The 13,281-nt window shown below is 52.0% G+C and overlaps 4 protein-coding genes across 4 annotated transcripts; 3 read left to right on the plus strand and 1 right to left on the minus strand.

Moving 5' to 3' along the window:
• Positions 1 to 251: 251 nt before the first annotated feature.
• On the plus strand, positions 252 to 1,447 carry ANOM_005668 (HVA22/TB2/DP1 family protein; the record flags this gene model as incomplete). The annotated part of the gene is made up of 3 exons (XM_015550925.1): positions 252 to 389; positions 493 to 642; positions 700 to 1,447. The coding sequence occupies exons 1-3, from the start codon at positions 361 to 363 to the stop codon at positions 1,445 to 1,447; spliced, it is 927 nt and encodes a 308-aa protein (XP_015407584.1). The 5' UTR covers positions 252 to 360.
• A 423-nt stretch (positions 1,448 to 1,870) lies between these two features.
• On the plus strand, positions 1,871 to 2,428 carry ANOM_005669 (uncharacterized protein; the record flags this gene model as incomplete). Its single annotated transcript, XM_015550926.1, has 2 exons — positions 1,871 to 2,147; positions 2,250 to 2,428. 2 exons carry the CDS (start codon positions 1,871 to 1,873, stop codon positions 2,426 to 2,428), a joined length of 456 nt encoding a protein of 151 aa, XP_015407585.1.
• A 1,928-nt stretch (positions 2,429 to 4,356) lies between these two features.
• On the plus strand, positions 4,357 to 9,332 carry ANOM_005670 (putative eukaryotic translation initiation factor subunit eIF-4F; the record flags this gene model as incomplete). Its single annotated transcript, XM_015550927.1, has 5 exons — positions 4,357 to 5,004; positions 5,302 to 8,619; positions 8,686 to 8,769; positions 8,820 to 9,199; positions 9,260 to 9,332. 5 exons carry the CDS (start codon positions 4,357 to 4,359, stop codon positions 9,330 to 9,332), a joined length of 4,503 nt encoding a protein of 1,500 aa, XP_015407583.1.
• A 1,962-nt stretch (positions 9,333 to 11,294) lies between these two features.
• On the minus strand, positions 11,295 to 12,773 carry ANOM_005671 (universal stress protein; the record flags this gene model as incomplete). Its single annotated transcript, XM_015550928.1, has 4 exons — positions 11,295 to 11,849; positions 11,876 to 12,004; positions 12,060 to 12,436; positions 12,515 to 12,773. 4 exons carry the CDS (start codon positions 12,771 to 12,773, stop codon positions 11,295 to 11,297), a joined length of 1,320 nt encoding a protein of 439 aa, XP_015407579.1.
• Between the last annotated feature and the right edge of the window lie 508 nt (positions 12,774 to 13,281).

Below are 13,281 nucleotides of genomic sequence, written 5' to 3' on the forward strand. Positions count from 1 at the left end.
TTCAGCTCCATCTGCTAAACTTGTAAGAGTAATAGTGGATGGATCACAGTAGGGCTGATCTCCCTTAAGGCAACCATCGTTGTGTCGTGCTGGCCTTTTCTCTCTTTCTTTCCCCTTACCACCCGTCCTTGAAAATCATATTTCTCCTCTCCTCTCTTTCTCTAGTTGCCATTGCGGCTGGCCGCTTCTTATTCCGTACTCCCTCGGTCGCGTGAAGCCTCGCCGATCAACATTTCTTTGCCCCGCAAAAGCAAAGGCTTCACTGACCGCCAAATATTCTACCAAACTCTTGCCAACTCATTCACGTCGGCCACGTTTTGAGACGTCTCCAAGCAAGTGAAATATTCTCCGTCTTCCACCATGTTTGGAATCATCGCCGATTTGTTGTCGTAAGTAATATGGCTCCTATTTGCGGGAACCCCGGAACTGTCGCTCTATATCTCCCGAGAATTTTCTGCCTGTTTCTGGAACGCTAACGGGATTCATGCGTAGCTCGGTCATTACGATCCTCTTCCCTATTTTCGCTTCTTTCAAAGCCCTGCGCTCGTCGAACCCATCGCAGCTAGCACCATGGTTAATGTATTGGGTGGTCCTGTCGGCCATCTTGATGGCTGAGTCCTGGACGGTGTGGATTTTGGGATGGTATGTTACTTCCGCCGGAAATCACCACGATACAGATGTCTAACACATCCTATACAGGCTTCCGTTCTATAGCTGGTTCCGTCTCTTCTTCTTTTCCTATCTGGTTCTGCCCCAGACTCAGGGTGCCCAGATCATATACCAGACTTACGTTGACCCGTTCCTAGCCCAGCACGAACGAGAAATTGAAGAGTTCATCGGTCGCTCTCATGAGCGTGCCAAGGCGCTGGGCCTCCAATACTTTTACCAAGGACTGGATTGGGTCCGCGAGAATGTTTTCCACCTGCCCGCCCAACAGGCTGCCCCTCCGCCTCCGGCGACCGGCCCTGCTGCATACGCTCAGTCGCTTCTCTCTCGGTTCAACGTCCCGACAGCAGCCGGAGGAAATGCCAATGCCCCTGCCCAGGGTAACGACTGGCTTTCGGCCATTGGCTCTGCCGTGGCGTCTATGACCTCCACCGGTAAGACTCCGGAGGCACGGGCGGAGGAACTCTCGGCCAGCGGCTCCTTCTTGCCCCGTGACATGGCCGGCATGTCTCATGATGAGAAGTCCAAATACCTCTCAAACCAGCAGGATATGTTGGAAGTGCTGCGCAATGCGTTGGCAAAGGAACAGCAATCCCTGCACGGACGGGACGATGACCCCGCATCCGGCTCGTCCCTGAGGAAGAACCGTAGCGACAACTCGTTTGATCATATCGAACCTGAGGACATCCGTGATCGGTCCACCAGCAGCAACTGGGCGTCTGGCATAGACTTTGCGGCGCGAGCAGCGGAGGAATTGGCTCGATCCCGCGGTTCTCATTAAGCGTGATCCTGCTCTTTTGTGCTTCTCTTATCTTTCGGTCTTTGCTTTTGTATTTGCTGAATTCAAAATGGGTTGTGTGTACGCAGGATAGATGGTTTGAACAATTAGAAACAAAAATTTTAACTGGCTGAGTAAAATTTTCTTCACAGGGTAAATGCGCCTTGCCGCAGTCGTCGGATGCGCTAGCGAGTGGGCGCGTATGCAGAACTATATAGAGTCGTAAAATTAACAGCCTCGTCAGTACATCCCTTCTGTCTGTCGTTCCCCCGCGGGGTCTTCACTCTCCGGGACGGTGCTCTTCCTTGACTATCAGCTTTTCTGCCTAACGACCTAGTGTGCCTTAGCGCGTCAGTCCTACAAGAACACTGCCGCAGATCAGTTACTCGATCCATAAACCTTCACTTCAGCTGCAACTCCAGAATCATGGAACGACTTCAGCAAATTGTAGCACATTTCACCCCGTCCAATATCACCACGGAGTCCATCCTAAACAGCTCTAAAATACTGGTCAATCATGCGGTGGACCAAGCATCCCAGATAGATTGGACAAATCTTCCTCAAAACACCGCACATTATATTTCGGAGAACCCGAAGAGCGTGCTCTGGGGAGCGGTGCAAGCCGGAGCCTTTATCTGTCCCAGCATGGTTACGGGACCTCTTATGCACGCCGCTGGGTTTACGAGTGCCGGACCAGCTGCTGGTATGGTTTTTCTTTTTTTAAAATATTTCTTTCTTTTCTTTTTTTATGCCCCGGCTACCTACATTCCACCGAGATAGCAGCTGCTAACGCAGTATATGATAGGCTCGGTGGCTTCATGGGCACAAAGTCACATCACACCTATCGTTGGACAAGGGATCTTTGCGCATGTTCAGAGCGCTGCAATGAATGGGTACGGACGCGCTGTTGTCGATGGCGTGGCTCGAGGTATGGTTTTGGCGCCACGCGCTGCGGCCGGGGCATGGAGGTACTTTCGGGGGTGAAATCATTTCTCTTGATAAGGGGTGTTTCTCTGGCGGTGCAAGTGTGATTTTGAGAGCTTTTATAGTATGCATTGATGTTGTTGCAGAAGATCAAAGTAAATCGTTGCTATGAAGTACGATGAGATGATTGCTTCCAGTTACGGACTATATATTTTGCATGGAACCATAAAGTGACAATAGATCTTAGACAAGGACCTTTCACTAGCTGAAGGAAGGTTTCTTTAAGGTTTCTTTACAAGAGATAGTAGATATGAACCTGGACTGCGCCATGACAAGCTGTGGCAACCAGGATGATGAGTGTATCATGTTATACTACTAGTCTATAAATAAATATCCAAATCTGCGGTATCAACTCCGCTGCAGGGTGGCTGCCCAACGCCCCCCCCATAGATTCAATCAATCCTTGCAGGAAGATGAGACTACGACGCCCGACCCTGCTTTTCCAGCTAGTCTCTTGCGACTATTGAGCAGAAGTCGGTGAAGTAGGGGGTACGCGTTGGTGGTAGATGGGCGGCGGTCCATGGGAGCAGGAGGCTGACGAGTCAGTGACTTTTGGTACACTAAGCCCGTCTGGGTTTAAAGTCCGGTTGATTGGGTGACTGCGGATCGTGGCAATTCACACCTGAGGTGTCGATACAGCCTATTCACGAGCCTCTTGAATGGAGGATTTTCCTGATGAAGCTCCACTTCGTAGAGATCGTTGGACCGTGAGAGGTACCAGTGCGCTCTGCTTGAACCAATCATGAAAAGAAAAGCATCTGATTCACGGCCACCAAATGAATCACAGCTGGTAATAAAGAGTAGGCAACAGCTGGTTGGATTGGAATGGTTGAAAGAACAATGACTACCGAATAAATCGTGAATGTGTGACGGCTTGGCGCTGTTTTTTCTCCTCCGCCTCAACCCGACTTGTTCCCGATCGGGTAACCAGCCTGGTTTCTGTATTGTTCGGTCTGAGAGTTGAATGTGCAGCACCTCTACTGGTACTGTTAGTTAGTAGTAGACTGATGGTACTAGGTATTGCTCCGTTGCTCCTGCTGGTTCTCTCTTCCCTGACATGGAGTGGGGATGCGTATCGTGGTATGTATTTTTGGTATACGGAGTACTGTCCGATCCTCTTCTCTTCCCTTTGCCTTGTTCTTAGAAAAGAAAAGACGAAAAAAAAAAAAAAAATCATAAGAATGAGAACAATAATAAAATCAGATGAAGAGAATAGAATAAGCAGATTCACCCTGAGGATCTCTTTGAAACCGTTAGAATATAATAAAAGGAACTGTTAAGTGGTCCATCCGGAATACCGCCAGTTTTGTGTTGTTCATATCCACTGCCTACATTGTTGGTATGGTGTTTTCCGTACGGAATTTGTATTTTTGTTCATTTATTTTTATTATTTTTTTTATTTTACGTTGTTGGTCTCGCTCGTTTCCACTTTGAGCAGTAAAAAAAAAAAAAAGCACCACCAGAGCAGAAGGGCAAAAAAAAGGGAACCAGCGAAATCTTTCCCAACTTCTTCTTTTTCTCCCCCTCTTTGGAATTTATTGTCCTTTTTCCCTTTTTCCTGCTTTACCCCAGGATTCCTTCGTCGTTTACCCACGACGTTTCTTTTTTATTCTCTTGATCATCAGAGAATCTTTTTTTTTTTTGTGTGTCGGTGGTTCTTCTTCCCGATACCTTAAAAAATCTTTTTTATCCTCCAATTTCCGTGGGAGAATAAAATTGACATCTATTTGATGTGGGATCTGGAGTGTGTTCGCCTTCTGCTGTAACACGCTTTGACATCACCCACACTGCCTTCTCTACTATCAAAACTCCTTCCCGCTTATCTTAAAACTTTTTTTTCCCTTCCCTTCTTCCCTTTTTCTTTCTTCCCCTTCCCCTCCAAACTAAAAGCGCTTTTGTTTTAACAACTCATCTCACCTACCTGTCTAATGAGCTCGATCCCACCAAAGTCAGGCCTTCAACCTCAAGGACAGAGCACCTCTAACCAGGCCGCCTCTCAAACTCCCGCTCCTGCAACCTCTGGGAATCCCTCTTCTCAGCCGGCTGCGACCAAGTCCTACGCCAGCGCCACCAAAAAGTCCGCGACGGACTCGACCGCCGCTCCCGTCACCGTGGGCGGTTCATCGCAACATGGGAAGTCGACCTCAGTATCTCCTGTGAGCGGCAAACCCATGCAGCAACCTCAGACCCCCGGCGTCACCATCGTCAATGGCGCCCCGGCTCCTACCTCCGCGCAAGGCGATCACTCTCGCAAGCCCTCCGTGACCATCACCTCCGCCGGTACCTCAGGCTACATCCCCAACGGGGGCCCCAGCAGTCGTCCCAATAGCTTGCAGTTTGGCTTCGCTGCCAACCAGCCAGCCTCGCCCAATATGGGTAACCCAGCCGTGCTGGCCAACCAGCCCCAGTCCGGTTTGGGTGTCAACCCAAGTGCGAACCCCCGTGTTACCTCGCCTCAGACTTCGCCGTCGCCTATTCCTCAACCCGCCTCGAGCGGTGGCCGGCCACCGCCGTCGTCATACCAGGCTCAAGGCAATGTTCCCAACTTTGGCAGCTTCGGTGATGCAGGTGACAATGTAAGTACCTCCTTTTCGTTCTTCGTTGAAAATTTCGATGGTATCCGTTTCCTTTCGGGTTTCCCCAATCTTTTTGTGAATTTATCTTGTGATAATCTTGGCTCTTCTTCTCTGTACCTTTTTTTACGACACCATAGTTATGGCGTGGAGAGAAGGACAGAGAGAGAATTTATTTATTTATTTATTTTTATTTTGTTTTTATGCAAGTTGTTGAGCTTAAATGCGGGTGATATACTGGGATCGATCTTTCTCTTGGCACCTGGAAACTTTCGGGATTAATAATAATCGTCCCACTAGCAGGCTCGTCCGTCACAAGCCCCCCTTGGTCCCGGTCCTCAGTCGACACATCTGCGTCGCGAATCGTCTCAGTCGACACACAGCGACATGAGTAACCACATGGGCAGTGGCCCCGGTCGTGGTGGTCATTACCATCAGGGTGGCCGTGGTCGCGGATACTCGCAGTCAAATTATCAGGGCCAGATGGCCTACTCGCCTGGTCCTAGCTTCCGCACTCCCAACCAGCCCCGGGGTGGTATGAACCCCCAATACCATCCTCCCAACCAAGCACGCCCGATGCCGCCGTTCCCTAACTCGCCCCAGGCCAACCGCAGCCCAGCGTTGGCCACTGCACACCCCGCGACGCCGCAGATGAGCACCGTCCCGATGGGACCCCCCCAGCCGTACGGCGCCTATCCCCCACACATGGCGCACCAATCTGTGAGGACCCATTCTTATACCAGACCCCCTCGTCGTGGCGGCCTCCTCCCCAAGAGGAAGCCTGGTCCCCGAGTCTTATCTTCCCCCAATGCCCCCCCTCCCCACCCCTCTATTTCACTTCCGCCGCCCAATCTGGCGCCAGAGAGCGGTCATTTTGAACACTATCTAACATTGATGAAATCGAACCAGGGCCCTTACTTTGACCCCAACTATGGCTACTACCAACAATACCCCATGCAGCAGTTCATGGCTCCCCCCTCGTCCCCTCAACCTCGTCCCGGCATGCCCTACAGTCCTCAGGCCCCCTATATGCAAGGCCAGTACCCCCCTCAGCAGCCGCCACAGGCCATGTCTCGCTCGCCCTCGCAGGTGTCCAATGACCGGCCCGGCTCCAGCTTGGGACACGGTCAGCCCCCGGCGGGTCCTCCCGCCTCCGGCCATGCGCACACTGCTAGCCGTCCCTCCAACAGCCCCGCCCCGGGCGTGCAGAACTTCGTCATCCCGTCGAGCAAGAAGAGTGCTATTGTCATCAAGGACCCTGGCAGTGGTGCGGTGAAGACCTTCGAGAAGGCCCCAGCGTCTCCCGCTCGTGCGACCCCATCTCCCGTGAAGTTGGCGACTCCGACCGCCACGCCGCCTCCTCGCAGCAGCAGCGGTGCGGATCACACCCGGACCGACTCCAAGGCAACCAAGACCGACGAGGAGAAGAAGCAGGAGCTGAAGGATGCTGTGCGCCAGAAGATCGAGCAGGATGAGGCCGAGGCCCGCCGCAAGAAGGAGGCTGCAGAGACCGAGGTAACTCGCCAAAAGGAAGAAGAAGAAGCCGCTCGCAAGAAGCAGGAAGAGGAGACGGCCCGCAAGCAGAAGGAAGAAGAGGAGGCTGCACAGAAGGAGGCTGCACAGAAGAAGGCTGCCGATGAGGAAGCCGCGCGGAAGGGTCTGGAGGATCTCAGCCTGAAGGACAAGGCCGAGGATGCCAAGCCCGCTGCGGAAGAGTCTTCCAAGGCCGCTGAGCCCACTCCCGCTCCTGCTGACGATGATGAAATTGATTACGATGCTATCGAGCGGGAAATGGCCGAGCTCGAGGCCAAGGAAGCTGCTGCCGAAGCCGCCTACTATGCCAAGAAGCAAGCCGAGAAGGAGGAGAAGGAGCGCAAGGAGAAGGAGGAGCGCGAAGCCTACGAGGCCAACATGAAGAAGGCCGAGGCCGAGGCTGAGGCTCTCGAAGAAGCTCGGATGAAGAAGCGCGAAGCCGGTGAGCAAGACACTTCAAACAAGGACCTGTTCTCTTCGCTTAAGAAGGGAGGAGGATGGGCTGCGACGGAAGTTAGCGAGCCCGCTGAGAGCGGAACCGCTACTCCGACTTCTGATGCTTCGATGGGTCCTCCCGCCAAGCCCGCCAGTGCTGGCAAGCGTGAGAAGCCTGCTGCGCTCAAGTTGGAAACCAACAAGGCCGTTGAGCCTCCTCAGCCTAGCGCCGCTATGAAGTCTCTTCACTCCGCTCGGCTGATTGAGGACCTGAGCCAGGTTTCTTACCCTGCCTCCATTGTGTCTCCCAACCCCGCTTTGAATGCCAATGCACCCGTCGATCGCAAGTTCCATTACAACAAGGAGTTCTTGCTTCAGTTCCAGAGTGTGTTCAAGGAGAAGCCATCCGTCGACTGGGATGCACGCGTGCGTGAGACCGTGGGTGATAGCGACTCTTCTCGCCCACAGTCGGCTCGCACCCCGATGATGGGTGGTCGCAATACTTCCCGCTCCGGCATTTCCCAGGGATTCCAGATGGGCAGCTTCGTCCAATCTGCGTCCCGGCACAGTCTACCTCCGGGCTCAACCTCCGAGCAGCGCTTTGCTCTTGCCAATGCCGCTCGTACCGCTTCTATGAACAACTCTTTCGGCTCTTTCGGACGCGGGCCTATGCCGATGGGCTCGCCTGCGCTCAGTCGCACCAACTCTGCCAATCCCATGATGCCAGGATCCCCTCGCCCGGGTTCCAACCGTTCGGGCACCCGCACCGGCAGCAAGCGTGAGAAGCATCAAGCCAAGAAGGAAGAGGAAATGGCCAAGTCCATGCCTCTTACCGCCGGAAAGGAGGTCGCAGCACTCCAGGTTTCAACCACCGGTTGGAAGCCCCGCAGTGTGGGCCAGGCTCAGCCGGCTGCTGCTGCTGCCCCTGGTGCTGGTTATCTGGCTCCCGACGTGGTGCAGCGCAAGGTCAAGGCTGCTTTGAACAAGATGACTCCCGAGAACTTCGACCGTATTTCTGGCCAGATCTTGGAAATCGTCTCTCAATCCAAGGACGAGTCCGACGGACGTACTTTGCGCCAAGTTATCCAGTTGACCTTCGAGAAGGCAACCGACGAGGCTCACTGGGCCTCGATCTATGCCAAGTTCTGTAAGAGCATGCTTGAGAGCATGAGCCCAGAGATCAAGGACGAGAACATCCGCGACAAGAACGGTAATGTCGTTGTTGGCGGTAGTCTGTTCCGCAAGTACCTGCTCAACCGTTGTCAAGAAGAGTTCGAACGTGGCTGGAAGGTGAACCTCCCTCCTAAGCCTGAAGGCCAGACTGAGGAGGCTGCCATGATGTCCGATGAGTACTACAAGGCTGCCGCTGCCAAGCGTCGTGGTCTGGGTCTCGTTAAGTTCATTGGTGAACTGTACAAGCTTGGCATGTTGACAGAGCGTATCATGCACGAGTGTTTGAAGAAGCTGGTCGACTACGAAGGTGTTCCTGATGAAGCCGAGGTAGAGAGTTTGACCAGCCTGCTGCGTACCATTGGTGCCAGCCTTGACGCCTCTGAGAAGGGTCACACGTTCATGGATGTCTACTTCCAGCGCATTAACAACATGGTGCAGATCCAAAATCTGCCCAGCCGATTGAAGTTCATGCTCATGGTAAGCCCCACAAGATCCCCATCCACGTTGAGTGCGTATCTAACACCCATCCCTCTTTTTTTTCAGGACATCATCGATTTGCGTAATGCCAAGTGGAAGTCCAAGGACGCCGACAAGGGCCCCAAGACTATCCAACAGATCAGAGAAGAGGTATGTGTACCTTGGCAGTATTTGGTATGCTTTTCTAACCGTCGCGGTAGGCTGCTCGTGCGCAACAAGAGGCCGAGATGGAGCGTCTCCGCCAGCAGGCGAACCGGGGTGGCCGTCCCTCTATGGGTCGTGGTGATGCTCGCAGCTACTCTGGCTATGGCAACCAGGCACCTCCTCCGGACTACGCCTCCAGCAAGGTCGGCAGCGACGACCTCCGTCGCCTGCGTACGACCCGCAACACCAGCCAGCCCATGTCTTTTGGTCCCTCCAGCATGCTGGGCTCTCGCAGCAGCAGCGGCCGGAAGAACCTTGGCCCTGGTGGCAACTTGGTTCGTGGCAGCGATGATAGCGCTGCTAGCAGCCGGACTGGAACCCCCCCTGCTGGCAAGAAGGAAGACAAGGAAGCTGCGTCGTCGATCAACGCGTTCAGGTAAGTTGTAGCTTTCACGCATCGTCTAATTTGGAAACCCCCATCTGACATTGATAATAGTGCTCTTGCTGCCTTGGAAGACCGCGACAACATGGCTACTTCCCCCCTTCCAACCCTACCTCCCCTTTGCTAGCCAAGTCGCAACCCGCCGTTGAGCGCCGGCCATCCAAGACCCCTTCGAAGGACGGCGAGGAAGCATCATAGATTCTCTGGCAATGATAATGAAAATTATTCCGTTTCTTCTGGAAAGATTTCCCACTTATTCTTCTCTTTTTTGTTGAACCTTATGCCATGTTATTCATGTCACATGCTCATTCCTCCTAATCTTCTCGTCCATGATTTCGGTACCCGGTTGCTTACACACTCTTCCGTTCCCATCCATTGATTGGAAGAGGGAGACGCTTCCGACGTTATAATGTACAATGAATGTTGTGTTTCAAAAGCGAAATGCCATAATGAAGGTGGGGCTTTTGAAGAATCTAGCGAGATAGGTTGGCTTGCAGGGATGTCTGATATGTCCTCTTTGTTTTTTTTCTTGTTATGTCCTTTGCATTTCAATACCCGGAGTTGCTTCAGCAGTTTTCCGTCCCGGACAAGCGTTGACACCGACGTTTGACCCAACCAGGACAAGACTTTCTCACAGCTACTTATTTTGTCTCATGCCAGGCATGATGTAGCTTATGTGTTTATTTCTTTCCCCCTGTCGTTTTCAGTCATCTTTGTATGCATTGCATCTACACTGGCTTGGTGTGTGCTGGCGATGTCTGCTTCATCTGCTATGATATGTCTCTCTAAAACCCTTTGCTAGACAAAAACTTCGTTAGAAAAAGTTTCCTCTTTTCATTTCAATCACCTTCCATTCACTACCTTCCATACCATGCCCTCGCGGGTGATGATGTGTTCATAATGTTGTGTATTTCTCAATTGATTGACGATATCCCCGACGTCAGGTCACTCACCTAACCAAAGTCATCAATTGAGTTCTGTCTCCGTGTATTATCTAGCCCTCGATTAAAGGTATAGCATAGTTAGTATCTCTCAGCCTTTCTGGTAATCATCTACCTGTCTACATCGTAACTTCATCGACCGGTTCTTCCATAAGTAATAATATGTATACATTTCTTAATAATGACTATCGTATCCAGTCCTGATCTATATATATGGTAAACCTTCGAGACTGAAGTTATCATAGATGCAGGATCTACTTCATTGAGCTTGATATTTTTCTGCAGGGTGCAGAATAGCGGGTAGTTATTGGTTGTGCGGACGGATTTTGGTAGTATGTTGGATTTTTGGGCGCTGCTCGATTTTACATATTTCTTTGTCGAAAAAGGAGAATCGTAAGAATAAGAATAAGATCGAGGCGCACTATAATAAAGCGTCTTGTAAGTACATTATCTACTTACTGCATGGAGAATAGATAGTGTTATACGAATATGTATTTTGGGGTTGATATTGTCGGCTCGGCTTTGGAAATATATCTTCTGGTTGAGACAGAATATTGGTTTTCTACTTTGGTTTGAACGAGGAAAATCTGGGATTTCTTTGTATGAATTGAGTAGTTTATCTTGTTTATTGTTTATCTATCTATGGTTTATGCATAGATGCGAGATCTATTCGTGCGATCTTGATGCTGATGCTAATGCTTGTGCATAGTCGGTGTATGATTGAGAATCGAGATTATGGTATTGGAGTGGGGTTTGAAGTTGGGGATCGCGGTGGTGATTCCCGTTAATTGCTGATTAGCTGAGGCTTGTAATATATTCGGTTTCATGATGGACAGTGTAGCCACCTTGCAGGCGGGACTGGTCTCTATGTGAAGTAGAGACGTAGTCAGATATACCCATAGTGGTCCGTCGAGAGTAGAGATGGTGTGTGTGTGCCTCCTTTGTATAGAGCGATGTATCGACCTGATATTCATGTAGTCATGAGATTCCTCTCCATGGTAGCTTCTGGTTATGTAGTGAGGTTATGACCTAGTTGGCTGATGGTGTGATGATGTGACTTCTAGCGGAGATACAGGGCTAGCACCCTTTCTCGGATGAGTTCTGAAATGGTACGTCGTGATAGCTCGGTAGAGCAGGTCATCCAAGGCTCACTGGCCATTTGATCCCTTCTCGGTCATATCTTCAGTAACAATGACCGGAATGTTCAGTTTAGAACTGCCTGGTCTTGGTGTACTCTGAGTAGAGCTGGCCAGCTCGGACTCATCCGTCGACGCTGCATCAACTGTCTTGGACTCTTCCGTAGATACCGTCTCCGATGACGAGCGCTCGGGCGGAGTTTTGGCCTGGGGAACAGGTTCGTCGTCCGTTGTGCTTTCCGTTGTGCTTTCGCTTTCGGTGCTCTCCGGGCTTCCCGCTGCTGGGCTATGGGTGGTGGCAAGGGAGCCGCTATTGGGAGACGGCGAGTCATTCTCATCATGGCTAACACTGCTCCGCTCGGACATCGAGAGCGAGCTTCGGGAGTTGGCGTACGACTGAGGCAGACCGAGAGCGGCGGCTACAGCAGCTTCTTCGTCTGGAAGTCTCGAGACATGACTGTCTGTACTCGAACCTGCGTCGAATAACTTGCTTCCACGCTGCTCGCTCAGTTCTAGGATCTGATTATAGCTGCGGCGGGTGGGATCCGCAAGACGCTTCTTCTTCTTCTTTTCCCGTTTAGTGAGGGACGGACAACGATCACGGGAATCGGAGATTGCTGTAAGCAGTATTTGGAGACGGAGCCGGGCAGCAGGCCTTGGACACCACCCAAGTTACGGCCACGGGTGCCAACAATCAGTACGGAGGGCTCGTAGATTCGGATCTTCTTCTGTCAGCTTGTCCTCAAGGCACCAGGATCGGGACGAGGACCAACGTACCATGCGCTGAATGATATCCTGGATTTTCCCCACCGCCAGTTCCAAGACTAGGCTGATTGCCTTCTCGTCCTGGCTATTCTTCTGGATCACCTGCTCGAACAACTTCTCCGCTTCTTGGCGGTACTTTCCCTCCTCAATTGCGGCGTCGCTTGCGATGGTGGAGTCCTTTTCCACGGCTCGAAGGCACACGATCTCGTCGCCATCATCCACCAATTCGTCAATGAGCCACTCCAGGGCAAAGTCGGAATAATCATTCTGATCCGTACCACATAAAAAGGTCCGACTGCGCCGGGTAGACTGATACCCCTTGTGTTTGTAATTCAGAGTCAACGAGAAGTCCGCCGCGTCAGGATTATCGAATGTATTGAAAGAAACACCTCTTTCGTAGGTTCTACATAAATGCGAACGCGAGTTAGCGATGGCACAAGTAGAGAGAACCAGCATTATCGACTTACCGAGGTGGCGGGGGCGAAGGACCTCTCCCAGCGGCCTTCTGTTCTTTGTCCGGCGCTTCTTGTTGTGGCCAGCGCCCGCCGACGGCGCTCGTAGATCGACGGTGCTGACCCTGTGGCTCGGACCCGCAATGTTGAATTGGATCGACTTCCGACGGGGACTATCCGCCGTGGACGAAATGCGTGAATGCTGGGATGAGCGTTCGGAAGCGTTGGATGCGCGCTCCTCGCTATCGAGGGAGCTTTTTGGGGTGGAACTCATGATGCAGCGTGGGGTTCAATGGCGCTACCGCGAGCGTAGTCGTGGATGGTACAGTGTTATGTTTGTTCGTTTTCCAGGAAGTACTGTGGCCGGACGAAGACACTAAGAGGCTTGCGATGTAGCAATGCCTGTCTGTGTTCTTGGAAATGATCCGGATCGATCAGGTCGCAACTCAGCCACCGTGAGGCTCCTGAAGTGCTGCCAGTGGAGTGATACGGAGGACGCTGAGCATGGTTTGCGACGAAATCGGCTGGAGCGCCTTGAGCAAGGGAGTTGGGGTTAACCTTCAGACAGGAACCCGCTATCAGAGGGAATAGTCGTATAGTCGTACGGTTACTACCAGAAGAGCCTCTTACGAGCAGTTTCCGGATGCAGCAGGAGAAACCACGGGGGGGAGGGGCCAAGGCGGTGAGACCCCCTGGTCACGTTGGGTTGACATGTGAGGGCCCATGATCACGCTTCCGACCGAACCCTAAGGAATTCTACTGAGGACTACTACTAGTGTTCG

Source organism: Aspergillus nomiae, assembly GCF_001204775.2.
Source record: "Aspergillus nomiae NRRL 13137 chromosome Unknown contig00107, whole genome shotgun sequence".
Taxonomy (NCBI): Eukaryota; Fungi; Ascomycota; class Eurotiomycetes; order Eurotiales; family Aspergillaceae; genus Aspergillus; species Aspergillus nomiae.